Genomic DNA, 19,350 nt, shown 5'->3' with positions numbered 1-19,350 from the left:
CAGTAACTACCAACTTTTGGAAACAGGTTATGACAGTAAAACATATAAATTATGGATAAAATAGTAAACATGTGTAAAATAGTTTGTCAAGCATTTATGAGTATAAATTAGGGATATAGTGGATTTTAGGCAATCATAAACATAACTATAGATAGGTAGTGTTTAAACTGTAATAAATTTAAACGATACATATATCAGCAATATAAAGGATAAATATACAAGCTATAGGTAAATAGTTTTTGGAAAGATTAGAACTTGTTCTAAATCTTTACTGAGGCACCGGCCTCCTTAACAACACGACAGGTTAGCTACAGTTAGTAAATGTATTCACACTGAAATATAGTTCCCTATTGTTCTCATGTATCTGCACATAATACACATCTAAAATGAAAAAAAATCGGTATATTATTGGAGCAGTTCATTCAAGATTGTATGTCATTAATGTGTGTTGAGGTGCAAGCTTTTTTATAAAAAATATTTTGATTAGGTAATTTGGTATTGATACAATACTAGTATGATTGACAACTGACATTATCACTAAACAATCAGAGACAAGGTAGACCTTTTATTACAATGCCCCACCTCTTAAACTGTCAATCAAATTGACCATATTACTTATCAACCTCAGCCTTACATAATTATACAAACCCTGCAATATACATCTAGATCTTAATATACAAATATTTGACCTCATAATTGAATACACAAATGTATATATTAGATGTTTGATATATATATAAGGATGATAGATTTGTTTATTGCCTATTACTTTTGATCTAAATTACATAAAGTGATTCTGTAAATTATATCTGAAAGATAAATGATTAATGGATTAACACGATCTTTAAAAAAAATGAAATATAAATATGAATATATAAAAGGTATTCAAGTAAGGCCTATAATTTACTTGATAAATTTCCAATAACCATCTGTAATTAATCAACAGTTTAGATTAGTTCACTTTTTTTTTATCAGGAATTGGCTTGAAACAGTTTTAAAATTTTAAAACAAACCATTGTTTATTAGTTTATTCCCCATCAATCATTATGTCTATTTTAGTCATTTGAATTTTGATTAGAAGTGAATATATATTTTTGCAATCAAGAAAGAATCCACATTTCAATAAAATAAGTTTTTTTAATTTGTTTATGCTGAAAAAGTACATTTTCAATGCCCTGTGTTGAAAAATACTTTAAAAAAATTATCAAAAGACTCTCTACAACTTTTAATCTTCAATGTCATATAACCTCTTTTTCAACTTACAAAATGCCCGAAAACAACATCTTTAGATTATTTTTGTTGACACTTAAAAAGTTCTTAGCTGTTGATCTAGACTTTATGTCTTACAAGGATAGTGGGTTACATTTACCTGAAGAATTTTTGATATGCAATTTTTTGTTTTTTTTGAAACATGTTTAGAACAGGCAACATTATTTGAATAAGATATTAACTTCAGTTTAAATAAAATTGTGCAAATTAAGAGACCCGTATTATTTAATTTGAGCTCATTTTATCTTCATACTGGGAAAGCACGTTTCCTTCTAAAGACCTGCGGTTAATGCAATTTTCAGCAATAGTGCTTTATTAATGTTTATTTTTTCCCCACCTTTCTATAATATGAAATTATTCCAACTACTCTTCTAATCTTTCAATGAGTGATTTCCATCACTTTGATTATAGAAGTATTTTATGACATGGACTAGGTATCCCCAGTTTTGCATTTCTAGTAACTTATGAGTCTAATACAAATTGTCAATCCTGGTATCTATGATTAGTTTATTTTCAATCTCTTGTTAAAAGGTTTTATTTACAGCAGTAGATATAAAATGTGGATAAAACGTTTTAAAGCAGCAATACAAATATCATCTGTGGATTAACAGTTTTGAAACAACAGTAGTTATAAAGTATGGATTAACAGTTTTATAGCAGCGGTGAATATACACTATGGGGTTACAGTTTTAACGAATCAGTAAATATAAACTATGGGTAACAGTTTTAAAGCATCATTAAATATAAACTATGGATAACAGTTTATAAGCCTTGGTATATATAAACTATGGTTAACAGTTTTAAAGCATCAGTAAAGATAAACTGGGTAACAGTTTTAAAGCATCAGTAAATATAAACTGTGAAGACATTTTTTTTTTTTATTGATCAGCAGTTTTAAAGCAGTAGTATATATGAACTGTTGGAAATCATGTTAAAAGATGCATATTAACTATGGGTTAACAGTTTTCAAGCTGCACTTAACATTAATAATGCTCGTATAACCTTAAGGAGTAGTATCTGAGAATCATTGGTTAGCACATTTTGTGTTTGCCTAAAGAAACCTTATGGTAAAAAAAAATGTTTCAATATATTGTTTTGCATTTTTCAAGACATGCCAAAACTGCCGTGTCATTTGTTTGTATTTTTTTTCATTAAATAGATGTCAAATTTGTAATGGTATTATAAATAAATGATCTCATACATTAGAAATTGCACTTATTTAATTTAGTCTCATATACTCAAAGCCAGTAGATTGATTCTGTTGAATTTAATTTTCATACTGAACCCCAATAATTTTTATGTCCTTAGAACCCAAGGGATACAACTAAACACGCATCATTATCTACTACTGTAAAGTTGGAAAATGTGTCAGGAAGTCTGTATGGTGTTTATTTCAATTTCTACTAAATGAAAATTCTTTTATTGAGCGAAGTTCTGTTTGAACAGATGTAGTAATTCACAATTTGTTTGTGAATATATTGTCAACCTGGGTCACCAATAAAAAAATAGTTGTCGTTAATATGATATTATGGCGCTGAAAGTTGGGGTTCAAACTAGCAAAGAAACAGTGTGATCATAGTAATTTGAAATTGATTGGCATATACTTTTGGTGAATTGCATACTTTAATAACATATCCCTGTTGATTGGCAACACACATCATAATTATTTATTATCAATTTCTAAAAACCTTGTTTGACAAATGATTTGTTCAAAACTTGAAAAGTATAAGATTGGTGGAGATTGGACGAGAACTTATGAGGTTTGTGTTAGATAAACAGTTTTCAGCACAAAGACTCCAAATATTGTAGATTGAGTTATTATTTGTTGAAGATATGGACTATTCGTTGTGTGCTCAGTTTTGCTTTTTTTGAAGATTTTCTAGATGGTGGAAAATGAGATTTTCTATTTAGTTAATATAAATGAGTACCAAATATAACCATTAACGGCATTTCACATTGAAAGCAATAATTATTGCAACCTGTTGCAACCCAGCAGTTTGAGCATCTTTGTCTGTTTTGATCGATTTATTAGTTTTGAACATCGGTATACTACTGTTGCCTTTATTGAAAGGTATTTTTATGGAAAAGAAATGAATGATGATAGTCTCAATTCTAGATTGTAATGAAAACAAATCTAATTATTTACTAACCCTTATTTTCCATCTATTGTTTAGGATCTGACAGTGCTCCAACAAAAGGATCACAACTGATTATGTTGGAAGGAGAACCACATTTTCTTTTGAAACCAAGATTTGACATCCTGTGCGTCCATTGTAAAAAGTCTTTCACATCGAAAGCTTTATTACAGAAACACATTAGTACTTATCATTCATTCGTATATTCAGGAGAATTTAAATGTTCTCATTGCAAGTTTGGATGCAGCACAAAAGAAGATTTAGACGAACACACAGAAGATGCACACAAATATGTTTGCGACGAATGCAACAAAACCTTTGCTTCTGCATCAGGTTTTCAAAATCACAGAAAATTACTTCATGGATCGGGAGAACATCTGTTCACATGTAAAACCTGTGGAAAGTCTTATGGTAGTTCAAGTCGATTGAAAATTCATGCTGCATCACATTCCACTATCCAATTGTTTCAGTGCACTATCTGTAAAAGAAAATACAAGTACAAACACGGACTAGATCATCATGTCCGTACTTTCCATTGAGGAAAATTATTTGTAACATTACCAGCTTCCGTCACATGAACTGGATCATCATGTCCGTACTTTTCATTGAGGAAAGTGTTTTGTAACACTACCAGCTTCACTCACATAGACTGGATCATCATTTCCGTACTTTTCATGAATGAAATCAGTATGTTAATGTAGCCACTTCTCTAACATATAGGCTGGACAGTTTTGTGGTTTTAAATGAAATGTACAAAGTTGTTAATCATTGTTGTATTTAACAAAATCGTTTGATTACCGTCTTATTGTTGTATTTCATACATTTCTTTTTTCCTAATCTTTGTATATAACCAAAGTTTGTCTTCAAATACGATGCTAGGATTTCATATTTTTGCAATTGTTGTATGTCAGAACATATGTTTGTTGTAGTTTGAAAATAAAGAATACCTAGCACATCAAAAAGATTTTAAACTTCTTTTAAGCTTGCTGCAACATCTACTTTTTGTTAGTGTTTTGACAAATGTGTTAGTCCGTTTGTTATTGCTTTTATTTTTTATGATGGACAAACCTAGGATATTTTTGAATGCAGATTCAGGAAATACTACATACTTAGAACTCAAACAATTATGAATTAACAGTATCCTTGGAATACCTGCATTATCTGTGTTTAGCTTTTTGTTGTTTAATTTATCCATTTTCTAAGATTGCTTTTCTATATATGTCAATATTTTGCACACTGTGAAAAGTTATAATGTTCTTGAGGCTTCACCAGAATTAAGGGGCGTAATTACAAAGATCAGACTGAAAGGTTGGAGGAAAAAAATAAATTGATATAATTATGTTGTATTAAAACAAGTCAATTTTAATCAGTAGATTATTCCTCATTTTGCAACATTTTAATCAATTAAACAGTGTTATGATTCATGTGCGACGACAATTGATAAAACACTATTCTAGTTCACAAATATTTTGTTGCTTAAAGTGTCCTGCACTAAATTTTCAGCACTAATTAACATTAAAAAAAAAAAAAGATCAAAACGAATAAAATAGTTATTATTGCATATTTTTCAGACAGCAGTGAACAGTACACAGAGTTACAAGGCAACGTGTTTAAATGCAATCTCTGTGACAAAGTGTTCCAGAAAAACAGATTGATGCAACATATTTCAACAGCACATCCACCTTTATACTATGGACCAATCAGATGTGAATACTGTTACTTTTCTTGTACAACAAATGACGAACTAAAACGCCACCAGAAGGAAATGCACAAATATGTCTGCGAAATATGTAAACAGACATACACTTCCAGATCTGGAATATACACTCACAATAAGGTTCATCATGGTGCTGCTGACAAACTTTGTAAATGTCAGATTTGTGGGAAACCTTATGGGAGCATCAGTCGACTCAAAATTCACGAACAGTGTCATACATCTCGCAAAACATTTAAATGTACCTTGTGTAAAAAAAGTTATAAATATAAATACAACTTAGATCATCATAAATGTCCACAAGTTATCAATATTGGGAACACTTTAAATTAGCAATTATTATGGTTATTTGAATGTAAATAAATATATTTTCTCTTTACATTGGTATTTTTGTATATTGTTTAATAGTCTTCACTTTGGTCATCAATGAACAGTATAATGTTGGTCAATTATGATTTAGTGATGGTATGATGTGAAGTGTCTTTAGTCTTTGGTATTAGATTTTTGGATATTTCTTGAATAAGTACATTTATGAATCGGGTGCTGTTTCATTAGAACCTGCTCGGTATAAAACATCAGTATATTCTCACTGTTATGAAATGTTTGTATTCCTCTAACTGTAGATCATACATTTGTTGTTATTTGAAGGTATCAGTAAAAGGGATTGGGAAAAAAAATCACAAAAATACTGAACTCCGAGGAAAATTCAAAACGGAAAGTCCCTAATGAGTCTTTTGTATACTAACCACTTGACTGAAATTGTTAATTCTGAAATTCATGATGAGTTTATTATGAAAACCATCAGATATCATAGAAATTTATAGGTTTAATCGTATTGCCTTGTACAATAAAGAAAGTAATTTTGCAATAATTTTAACTTCTTTGTAGACTATATGAGCCATTTCATAAAATTGTGACAAAGTTACTTTCTTCTATATTGCTTATACTACTGAAAATTTCATCGTATGGAACCGTTTTAACATGATCAGACCTTACCAAATACATCTTCAGTGGCTATGTTGAGGCAAAAAAAAAGCTTATGTTATACATGATTTAAAAATTTGACTTGTGACCGGGTTTTGAAAAATGTAAAGAGGTAGAAACACAAAAGGAGAAAATCAAGATAAATAAGAAGTATATTTAACCTATTATATCTGTCTCTTTAGTAGGAAAACCATTCACTGCAGTTGGTACACAGCCCCAAGATGTTAAGCCCCAGCAAGTTGCTTCTTTTGGAGTCATACAGAATAAGAATGACTTAAAGTGTAAAATCTGCCGGAAAGTGTTCTATTCGAAATCAATATTGAACCGTCATATGAGTATTGTTCACTCAACAATATACAGAGGACCAATCAAATGTGTCTATTGTAACTTTGCCTGCTCGGATCAAAATCAGCTGCAGCAGCATTGTAAAGAAACACACAAATACATATGTGATGTATGCAACAAAGCCTTTTCATCACTTTCTGGGATTTCCAATCATAATAAAGTGGCACATGGATCTGTTGAATCCTTATTTACATGTAAACTATGTGGGAAAATATTTGGTAGTGCTTGTCACCTTAAAACTCACGAGAGGTCGCATTCTAATAACAGGAACTACCAATGTCCAGCCTGTAAGAAGACATACAAATATAAGTGCACATTAGATCATCATATTTGTGAACTATTGGAATAAGAAAAGGTAGAATTTTAAGAATGATGTATAATAGATGAAATTGAAATATTGAAGCCATAAAAATGCAAATGTAGTGTACGGTTTACGTTTCTGTTTTTGTTTTCTTTAAATTGACACAAAGTAATCTGAAACATTAAAGACACAAATGTTCTATTAAAAAGGGTCTCAATTCACGAAATTTTATGCACTAGATTTTTTATAAGAAACATATTCTGTATAGAATTATACAAATAAAACTTTCAAAGGATTTTAATTAGTTGATGCGATTTAAAAAAAAATGCTATGAAATCGAATATGTTACTTCATTAAGCTTCCAGTTTTATTAAATAAGTATCATAAACTCTGAATGGATTCTACTAGAAAATAATTTTTCTTGTTTACCGACTCACAGGAAATTGCATTGCATGTTATATCTGGCATATTTTAGCATATTGAGTAAGATTTAAGCTGATTTCTTTCAAGTTGGGGTAAATCATATTTAAATTGAGACAAACTCATTCACATAATTGCTGAAAAGTGTTGGAAGCAAAACATGATGATTTGCAGCATGGTTATGATAAGCTTTGTTTGAAAATTTAAGTACAACTATGAAGTAGTACTTTTTGTAAATATTAAGTTTTTTGTTTCAATAATATAAATCATTATGTTAATATTTATTTCAGGACTAATGATGACCGGAAGCCAACCCACAAAAGAACATATTTCACTCGGTCCAGCATCATTAGAAACTTCACTGCCAATGGACCGAAGATCTTCTTTCCGATGTAATACTTGCAATCAGACTTTTTATGCTAAAAGAGAATTTCGAAAACATATGGAGACTGTGCATAAAATGATGAATCCTCCGATTTGTTGCTCAACTTGTTCTTTTTATTGCTATAGTCAATTCGGCTTGCTCGAACATTGCAGGGATGTACACAAGTATAAATGTGATCCTTGTGGGAAACTGTTTTCTTCCGCTTCCGGATGGAAAACTCACAATAGTATTAATCACGGAAAGGGAGAAAAATTGTGGATATGTAAGACTTGTGGTGCAAAATATGTAACTGCCAGTCGACTAGAAATACATGAACGATCACACTCAAACTCTAGAGCATTTATATGTGTCACTTGTTCAAAGCAGTATAAACATAAGAAAGACCTTAATGCACACATCTGTCCTGGTTCTGGTTAATGCATGATAAAATCTCCATATATATTATTATGGTTAGTTGTACATTTGTAAATGATAATCTGTTGATTTGGTCTTACATATGTTTAGTAAAAGTTTTCTGTCATAGCAATTGATTTGCAATCATAGACAGTTCATTTTCTGTACCATATTATATTATAAAAAATTATTCAGCTTACATGTAGTTTCATTATCTTTAAAAATAAAAATTAGTCTCTAGCTTATTTTTTGTATAGAAAGTACTGTTTAACTTTAACAGTACCAACTTTTTGCACTATATGCTCTTTTCGACAATTTGATGGTTCATTAATTATATCCGGTGATTCTCAAAGTAAAAAAATCTGAAAGTCCAAATCCTAAAACAAATGTTGAAGAGCTGGTGAAAACTAACACAAATGACCAAAAGTTTTAAAAAAGCCCGTCCGAGTTACTAAGGCTATGCATGAGGGATATATATTCCTTAAGTTAAACCGATTTAAAAATTGAAATAGAAAATTATCCGTATAGTCATGACTGGACCGACGTACATGCTACTGGGCTTCTAATATTGTAAGAAATAACATATGCGTTTGAGGATTATAGAAAGTTTCGATATGTTTCTTTGTCAGTTGTAATCTTTATTATGTTGATTTTCTACCCAAATGCTCAAAAGAGGAACTATCAACACTGTTGAAATGGCCCTCTTGAAGGATTTACCTGTTATTGTCCTACTGACAACATGGACAAGATGCACTAAGGAGTTAATCATGCTAACATCAATATTATGGTTTGTCAAGAAAGTCTTGCATATGCTGAGTTTGAAACTCACTGACATCATTATTTGTCTTGTGTTATGTTGAATATTACAAGGTCAAAATGACACTTCTGATTAACAGTGTTTGCATGACAAATATGTCGTTGTTCCGGCAGATAAAGCCTCCAATAATATTGTCTTCATATGTAAAAAACATTATTTGCAATGTCTCACTACAGAGCTTGGAATTGATCAAACTACTGGTAATCCTACATATTCTTTAACATCATTTACCAAGGATGAAATTTTACAAAATCATAAATCTGTCCTTCTTTCTTTTGGTATCAACATCAAAGAAAACGAAGAAAACTTGCCCTCATTATACTGGATACCTAAATTACACAAAACTCCATATAAAGAACGATACATAGCTGGGTCTTCAAAATGTTCGACTAAACATCTTTCTAAAGTATTGACTACTATTCTTTCTACAGTTAAAGATGGGCTTCAAAAATATTGTGAGGAGATATATTCTACCAGTGGTGTTAACCAGATGTGGATTCTCAAAAATTCGAAAGATCTACTGCTTAACCTTCGATCACAATCTTTGCAATTTTGCAGCAACATAAAAACTTTTGATTTTTCTACGCTATATACTACTATTCCCCATGCTCAGTTGAAAGATCGACTTCACCAACTCATAAAACAGAGCTTTTTCTATAAAAATGGGAATCGTAGATACAAATTTCTTGTTTTGGGATACAATACTTCATATTTTGTGAAGAATCACACTGAATCTTCCAGAAAATATACTGAAGATGATATTGTTAAAATGCTGGACTTTTTGATCGACAATATATTTGTTGAGTTTGGAGGATTTATATTTCAACAGACAGTCGGTATTCCAATGGGTACTAATTGTGCACCCCTGCTGGCTGATTTGTTTTTGTATTCGTATGAAGCAGAATTTATTCAGAACCTTCTAAAAGACAAAAAGAAAAAGCACCTTGCGAAATTCTTTAATTTTACTTTTCGATATATTGATGATGTTTTATCGTTGAACAACCCATACTTCAGCCAATACTTACATCTCATATATCCCAGTGAACTTGAAATTAAGGATACTACTGATACTAGAAGGACTGCTTCATACCTTGATCTTTTCCTCAATATTGACGTAGATGGACGACTTCACACAAAAATCTATGATAAACGGGACGATTTCAACTTCCCAATTATCAATTTCCCATTTCTCAGCAGTAACATACCCTCTGCCCCTTCGTATGGTGTTTACATATCACAATTGATACGTTATTCACGTGCTTGTTCACACTATACGGACTTCATATACAGGAGTGTGCTCCTTACGCAGAAACTGCTCCAACAAAGTTATGAGGAGGACAGATTAAAATTGACACTCCGTAAATTTTATGGACACCATCACGAATTGGTTGATCCATATAATGTCTCTTTAACCAAACTAGCTAAGGACATTTTTACCACATGGTAGATTGTGGTTTGTCATTATGTCGTCTAATCTTTTAATTACCAAACGTGACTTATTCCCGATTGTGACCGTTTTGCTGAATGTGAATTCGCATTACTATAAGACGTGTTTCTGTACTTGTTTATCCCAAATTCATGTATTTAGTTTACATGTTTAATGTTATATTTGTAATTCTCATCAGATTTTGTCAAATGTGTTGACGTCTTCTTATTATATATTTAGGTATGACGTATAGAAAAATTAACCACCTCCTCTTTATTAATTATATTAAATTTTGTACGATTATTTACGTTTGAAGTTGGATTCATAACAAACTGGACATATATATATTACAGTTAATTGCTATTAATAAGTATTGCAATATGCATTTTGTTTAAATGAATTATCAGTATTTAGTTCTAAATCAATCCTAATTCTATCTCATTTTTGAATGATAGTTTTCCATATGTGACGTCATGCTGTTTCTAAATTTCATAAATTCAAATGTGGCATAACGTTTCTGCCTTTTCGCCATCGTATGTGACGTCACAATTTTTTTAATTACGTTGACGCTTGGACTGATTCGGATGTGTGTCTATTTTGTGATAAACTTGGGTTTAGTTTTCTGTAATTAGTTAATATTTCAGTTTCATTATGTATATCTCTTTCATATTCATTTGTTAACATTTACTGTTTGCAATAGCATTAAGTATTCCATATAATAAGGATGTTCTTATCCCGTGCATAAAAACAATGCCGTATTTGTCAAAACCTTTTCAACTTTTAATCTTCAGTGCTGTACAACTTTGTACCTTTTTCACGTTCGATCTTTTATATATAGGCGTTATGTATTCAGGTTTAGTTTTCTGTAATTAGTTAATACTTTAGTTTCTTTGTGTATATCTCTTTCATATTCATTTGATAAAATTTACTGTTTGCAATAGCATGAATTGTTCTATATAATAAGAATGTTCTTATCCCGGGCATAAAAACAATGCCGTATTTTGCGAAACCTTTTCAACTTTTGATCTTCAGTGCTGTACAACTTTGTACTTTTTTCACTTTCGATCTTTTATATCTGGGCGTCACTGGTGAGTCTTGTGTGGGCAAGGCGCGTTTTTGGCGTATTGAATTTTGAACCTGATGCTTTTTGTTATCTATTAATCATGTTTTTCTGTGTCTAATATGTTCTCCTATTTATTTGTATTGTAGTCCTGTAATATTATGTTGTCATTTCAATGTTATATTTAACTTTGCCATTAAAGTGCGAGGTTTGGCATGCCTTAAAACCAGGTTCAACCCACCACTTTTATTCCCCTTTAAAAGTGTCCTGTACCAAGTCAGGAAGATGGTCATTGTTATATATTGTTCGTTTCTCTTTGTGTTGCATTTTAACGTTGAGTCGTTTGTGTTTTCTCTTATTTTTGAGATATTGAGATAAGACGTGGCACGGTACTTGTCTATCCCAAATTCATGTATTTGGTTTTCATGTTACATTTGTTATTCTCGTGGTGTTTTGTCTGATGATTGGTCTGTTTCTGTGTGTGTTGCGTTTCGATGTTGTGTCGTTGTTCTCCTCTTATATTTAATGCGTTTCGCTCGGTTTTGGTTTGTTACCCCGATTTTGTTTTTTGTCCATGGATTTATGAGTTTTGAACAGCGGTATACTACTGTTGCCTTTATTTTGCATATGAAAACGAGTCTGTGACAAATACATAAAGGAAGAGGCAATGTTAGGTCTAAGGAGAAATTAGACGAGAAATTAGACAAATGAACCAACCAATTTGTAGTTGAAACTATGAGCACCTTGATATTGACTGTTTATTAAGTCTTTGGTATTGAGGGATGGGAGTCAAGAGTTAGGTATTGATATGGTGAGGGAAAAAGGAAAACATTTTTTTTAAGAATAATATTTTGCATTATTTACATATGTAAACAGATATTGCTTTCTTTAAATATTGGTCGATACAAGTTGGTACTCTATGGCAAATATCTTCTTCCCGTGTAACATCGTATTTCATTCAAAGCAAACTGATTGGGAATTTCTTGCTGCATTGAAGACCTATTGGTGACCTTCTGCTGTTGTCTGTTCTATGGTCGGGTTGTTGTCTCTTTGACACATTCCCCATTTCCAGTCATTTTTATTAAACCAGAAAATGGTATGTTATCGATAAACAAGTCTAAAATGTAAAATGTGTTTTTAGAATGTTACATTGTGCCTTTTGTTTCGAAACGGGATTGCAGATACAGCTATTGTTTAGATGCACATTACTATCACTAGAAGCTACGTTCTTCATATTGATTGCACCGTACATATTGTCTACATAATACTCTGTGTTGTTGTTATTGTAATTTGTTTAGCCACCCTCATCTGTTCATTTTGTTTTATCACTTCCATATTTCAGATGATGCCGATGCATTGCAGTGTCATTGTGGTAAAAGGTACAAGTCAAAGACTGGTCTTCTGCTGCATCAAAGGAAGCATTCTAAAAACTTCCCTTTCACTTGTCTTGTTTGTGGGAAAGGATACTCAAACAAACGGGACTTCAACGAACATTTACATCGCCATACTGGAACACCCGTGGCTACATGTAAAATATGTGGATTCAAAGCAATGTCACATAGTGGATACAGAGGTCACATGGAGAGGCACAAAGGAAGGGTATCAAAGAAAGATTTAAAGATCGATGAAAAATAGAATGAAAGAATCTATCAGAACATGTCATTTTATCGATCATTTTGTAACATATTTATTTTCTCGTTTCATTTTTCTTATTAACTGTTACCTTCTATATATATACTATATATATATACATGTATGTCTGAACCACCATACAAATGTTAAGGACATTGGTTAAAAACCATTATTATACTAGTACTTTACTTTTTTCTATGTAATCGGTGATATAAATGTTGTAAAGTGAATTCTAATAAAAATTATAGAGAAAAAGATGTTGTAGTTGCTGCATTTCATTTAATGGATCCATTTCACTTCTTGACACGTTTTTTAAACACGTTTATAAAAAACATATGAAATATTCGCCATTGGAAGTAAAGCAATCAAATACATCAGCAAGATAACAATAATCACCAAAAATACTGGACAGAAGAACATACATTATCAACCATCAACATGCAACTCCTAAAATAAACAGAAGTACAAACAATACAAACAAGAAACACATGGTCTAGATAGACTGATTGGTATAAGCACCAAACAATGGTTGGGTTAAACATATACATATAACCTCCTCTTTGTGTCTATCTACACCATAAAACTTAGACTCCATCAAAAGCAACTAACATCAAGTAACAATTTAAAGTTAAGCTCAATACAGATACCAGCCAATATAAACGAAATCTAAACGTTTATCATGTTGGCTATTGTTGCTACTAAGTAAGTTTATATCTTTCGCTTTCAAAATTTATGTTTTTGAATCTTCCTATTGAAAGTAATTATTCAGAAAAGCCCTTCCTATGCACCAAATTTAAGCCGTATTATTTTCATTTCCCAGCTTGTACCTGAAAAGTATTCAGATGCTGTGACAAGTCTTTCTTTCGTCGTTTTTGGCCTTAGTTTGTCTAGTTCACAGAATAGTTATAGCATATAATAGTTGCTGCTCAAGTTATTTAAGCAATAAACATTTTTTTATTCTTATTGGCTTTTAATGCTCGTCAACTTAATAGTCTTGGGCTTGTTGATTTTTTTTATTCAAGCATCAATGGTGAGTTTCTTGTAGACGAAAGTCACGTCTGCTGTTCAATTTTAATCTTGGTATCTGTGATTAGCTTATTTAGTTAATTGTTTTACAAATTTCGAAAAATCAAACGTCATACCTGCACAATTGTTTGTTTTGGTTGTTATAATGATGTAATGGTGATCTCACAGCAAAGTCTTTACAAATTTACTGTGATCATTATTAAGAGTTCTAATACATCCTTATCACTTTAGTGGTAGTGTGTTCGTCTCAAGTTTAAAAAGGTCATGGATTGTTTTTAGAATAACCAAGCGAGTAGTATTTCGGAGTAAGACCAATTTGTCTGGGCAAGTGGAATTTTTCTTTGTAAAATACTGCTAATTATGGAGCAAGGAAACATTGATATCTCGGATATATGATTTTATACACCTTATCGCTATTTGTCCGCCATTACTGGATATCAAACAGGTTCCCGTAAAATTTTAACGTCATAAAACAAAATATCTGACGCCACAAGGGAAAAGTGATTGTTGTATGCGTCAAAAGTTCAAGCGGCCGGGTCAGCCGGCCGGCCGATAAGGCTAATAGCGATAAGGTGTATTATTTGCTTGCAAGTTTTGTATTCAAGTCTACATAAATTGGCCCGTTTGTTATCTGGTTTGAATTGTTTTACATTTGTCATTGCGGGGCTTTTATATCTGACAATGCGGTATGGACTTTTTGTTGAAGGCCGAATGTTAACCTATATTTGTTTATTTCTGTGTTATTTAGTCTCTTGTGGAGAGTTGTCTAATAGGCAATCATACCACATCTTCTCTTTATATTGGATATTTGTTTTTTCAATGAAACCTCAATATACTAATTGAATCAACAAATACTTATAAGTATTCCCACAGTAATTCTTTCTAATGGAGTTGAAACTATAAGATGTCATTAATGTCTGGTATACTGCTCCTAGAAGGCATTTCTTCTTCATACTTTTATACATAAATTATACATTTCAGACGTGCTCGTGTGATGTTAATTTTGGTCAGCAGCTATTAAAGCGAAATTTTTGAAAGGAAAGTGTAACACAATGTCATACATTTGATCAAAACATTTGAACAAACACGTCAGATTTCAATAGAAATTTCCAATGTTTCACCTAGAGACCAACAATAAAAAAATGCAAGATATAAAAGAGGAAGGTGAAAGCAATAGGGATTATTCAGATTCTTGGTAACTGTCCATATATTGGTGAATGGTTCCTTTAATTTGGAATTCTCTCTGAAAACCAATCTCTAATACGGAGATCTAATTCTCATTTCTAAGACCTTGTTGTTTACACAAAGTATTTGATAAATGTATTTTATCCACTGATGCAACTTTTTTCCGAGTCGGTGGTTATTTCTGTGTAGTATGTCTTCTTCCGCCAATGAAAACAAGTCGCAATGATAAAGACAAGAGTGTTTAGAATGAAATTTAACACAAACAATCAACTAGTTAATCTCGATGAAACTGCAATCATTCGTTTGGATGCGGGGAATGTTATTGTTTTACTCAACTGTTTTGTCTGATCTATATATCTTATATTTTTTATCATTATATTTAAATACATGAATATGTATGTGAGAAACTATTATAACATAAATTGATAAATGATAAAGACAAAACAACACTGCAAAAGTATAAGCAGTTTTAACTCAATGTTTCAGATATATTTCAATGTTACTGTGGTAGAAAATACAAGACAAAAAAGGGACTGAAGATTCATCAGCGACAACATACTCAGAAATATCCATTTAATTGTGAATACTGTGGAAAAGGTTGTTCTAATACGAGACAGATGACAGAACATTTGACTAAACATACGGGAATTCCAGTAGCTGTATGCAAATATTGTGGATTCAAGGCTATGTCTTACTGGGGTTTAAAGGGTCATATCAAGAGACATTTTGCTGGGGCGGATAACGCTCCCTAGCAATATACTAAACATAAGTCATAAATGGGTATATTTGCTTTTTTTCTTTAATTTAAAAACAATTTTAACTGATTATCATGTCACAAACTATTTTAACTGTTTCTTGGTTATCATATTGATAATTTATTTGTTTAAAACAGAGAGTGATGTGCTTCTGTTTTTTTTTTTGTTCTGTTTTGTTGAGACATTAACATCTTCTAGTATATTTATAATAGTAACGGAGGAAAGGGGGAATTAAAACAATATCATACATGTATTTTAGTAAAAGATACTTACTTTGGACATAATGCAAATCAAATGAAAAGTTATCTTTTTTTTTAAATAAACATACGTTATACAAAATTTAGTCCTGGAATCTATGATGAGTTTATTTGCCATAGTCAGTTTGTGTTATTCATGTCAGCCCTATTTTAAATTTTATGTGTACAAAGCATAGTTCTGAACTCTAGAAATGTTTTCATTGCATGCACTATCAACAAAAACCTTCGCAAGTATTAGCTGAATGGACTTAGTTAAGTCTTTATCCTGTTAAATAGATAATTGCATATCAAGGATTTTAGAAGATGTTGCCTACTTAAAAAATAGGAACCATGAAAAATCAGGAAATTCACCAAGGGCAAAGGCCACCTTTAATTGGCTACATAGCAACCCCTTGGATCGTCTTTTGACTTTGAAATTTAAATATAGGATACCACATGTACCTTTATGTCTATCTTTATACCTTCAATATACATTAGACGATAACGATTTATAGAAAATTGTAACTAGCTTGTCCAGTTAATGAGTAGTGAGTGATATATTGATATATGAATTAAAAATAATGATGTTTGATCATAAGACATTTCGTAATATCGTGGTCACAGAAAACTAGATATATGTTCCATGTGTTGTGGTCAAAATCTTGTCATCATTGGATGATTAGGTATGGACATCTAATGAGTAAAACAAAAGATGCAAAGAGTTGAGTATGATAACTGCTTAGCATATATAAATTTAAACCACTTACAGTTTATATTTAATACAATTATACACAATAGTGTATTTGTTTAAAACAACATGTTAGAAATAAAGCATCATACAAATACGTGAGTTCAGTTATTTCTCGATACATGTTGTGTTTTTGTATTTATTTTTATTTCACAGTTAGAAATTTATCAAGATACGTCTCATTATTGATCTGTTTTACTTTATATTTCAGAGTCACTACAATGTCACTGTGGTAGGACATATAGGTCGAAAATAGGACTTCTACTACATAAAAGGAAACATTCTTTAAATTTTCCATTCAGGTGTGAATACTGTGACAAAGGTTTTTCTTCCAAGAGAGATCTTTCTGAACATTTGACGCGACACACAGGAACCCCAGTCGCTATATGCAGAATATGTGGTTTTGAAGCAATGTCATACAATGGATTAAAAGGACACATGAATAGACATGAAAATAGAACATTTCAGTGTGTGTATTGTCAGAAAAGATATTATGCAAAGAAAATACTGAATCGTCATATTAAAACATTCCATAAAGTTGAGTAAAGACTGAGATAACTACAAAATGTCTGAAGAATAGACATAAAGTCATTGAAAATAAGTAGAATTTCTTTGACATACGATATCTACTATTACTTTGACTTGATTTGCTTGACGACATACCACAGTATTCCTGTGTGACATACCTGATTGTTCATATGTTAAAAGCTTGAATTTTCTCATTTGCAATTCCTGAATGTTTCCTTATGGGACAGCTAAATGTCCTCGTATGTATGACCTGAATATTCACGTGCAAGATTTCTCAATGTTCCCGTGTGACATACCTAGTTGATAGCTGGTTACCTTATTGGATATCTAAATGTTCTCTTGTGCAATACCTGAATACTTCATGTGGAATGTCTACATCTTCTTTTGTGGGGTTTTACTTAATGTTGTAATGTGGATTCTAACATGTCTTGATATTCCCATCTGGGATAGCTAAATGTTTAGTGTAAAACGTAGTTTAAGATACTTCATGTTGTCTGATTTTTGTTAAATTATGTGTTTTTAGTAACCTTTTCTCAGTGTTATGTTGTATTATGAAACAAAAAATTATAAAGATTATAATGGTTGCATATGTGATAATAAAGAATTTAGAATACATACAGTTAGTTTTATTATGTATCATATTCCTCAAAAGTGATGTTTTGATCACATTTGATTAGTTGCAACTATGACCAATTCCGAATAATATGAGGGTGCGAGATCATTCTTGGTTTGCTGATTGATAAATGTCCTCTATAATCGTGAATCGCGGAATGAGAGAACTTGTTATGTAATCTACCAAACAGATGAATACTTATGATAAAATGTATATCAAAAATGCATACAAAGTGAATAAAAGGAAGATGCAAATTATACATCAATTAGACACCATCCCGACAACAAAAATCAATTGATTCATATTAAAAATATGCTGAGTAAAATTTATTTGGTTAAATCGTACAACATGTTATACTAGCTTCAATTATGTGATGTTTCTTCACCAGCAAAACATGTCTCATCAAAACATTTTTCTTTATATGGTTACATTCCTAACACCATACTCATCCTAATAATCATAAATATATGTGATTGCTGAATATTTGATATCACCATGGAGACATACATTTTGATGCCATATGTCTGTTGTTAACTGATAAGTTTTGAAAGTTTGCTCGGGAATAACTGAATAGTATTACACATCCTCCAATTTCTTCTTTTGTTTCAGACGAACACCAACAGTTTTTAATATGCCACTGTGGACGCAAATACCGATCAAAATCAGCCTTAAAACTCCACCAAAGAGACCATTCTGGAGAATACCCTTTTCACTGTAAATTTTGTAAACAAGGATTTTCCCAAATGATAAGACTGAGAGAACACGAAGCCAAACATATCGGGAAACCGGTGGCAATCTGTGCAGAATGTGGATTCAAAGCCAAATCATTTTATGGTTTGAAAGAGCACAGAAATATTCATTTGCGAATTACATTTGCGTGTGAACATTGTGAAAAGGTGTTTTATAACAAGTTTTCGTTGAGGCGGCATGTTAACAGCAATCACAATTCTGATATGTTGTGATTATCCTTGGTAATGATTTAGCCTTTAGTTCATCTCTGTGATGTTTTTTCACTATTAGATATGACATTCACCATTCTGGTAGTTTGTAAATTTTCAGTACAATGTAATGATAAAACATGAGTTTCAGACGGAATTCTTGATTTCGATGAGTCAATTTCAAGATAACATCCTTTTGTTTGGTGTAGTATTGCATTTACTGCTTAATGTATTATTCAAATAAAGGCACTGCTTAATGTATTATTCAAATAAAGGCAACAGTAGTATACCGTTGTTCGAAATTCATAAATCGATTGAGAAAAAAAACCAAATCCGGGTTACAAACTAAAACTGAAGGAATCACATCAAATATACGACATCATAAACGATTGCAACGCAAAAGTAATGTCATTCATGCAAATATAATGAAATGGGGTTTA

At 31.4% G+C, this 19,350-nt stretch overlaps 1 protein-coding gene across 4 annotated transcripts in view; it reads left to right on the top strand.

Moving 5' to 3' along the window:
• The window catches only part of LOC143083055 (uncharacterized), a 174,971-nt gene that overhangs the window by 103,378 nt on the left and 52,243 nt on the right, over positions 1–19,350 (top strand). The window contains exon 5 of one of the 4 annotated variants that reach the window (XM_076259203.1): positions 12,592–13,136. The exons of the other annotated variants lie outside the window; for them this stretch is intronic. Within the exon in view, the coding sequence (XP_076115318.1) occupies positions 12,592–12,884 (293 nt within the window). The 3' untranslated portion in view covers positions 12,885–13,136. Of the gene's footprint in view, positions 1–12,591; positions 13,137–19,350 lie in introns of those variants that run through there. 4 annotated transcript variants of the gene reach the window in all.

The sequence above is a fragment of the Mytilus galloprovincialis genome, chromosome 7 (genome assembly GCF_965363235.1).
Source record: "Mytilus galloprovincialis chromosome 7, xbMytGall1.hap1.1, whole genome shotgun sequence".
Taxonomy (NCBI): domain Eukaryota; kingdom Metazoa; phylum Mollusca; class Bivalvia; order Mytilida; family Mytilidae; genus Mytilus; species Mytilus galloprovincialis.
The sequence above is the reverse complement of the archived record's forward strand: the minus strand, read 5'-3'. Positions and strand labels throughout refer to the sequence as shown.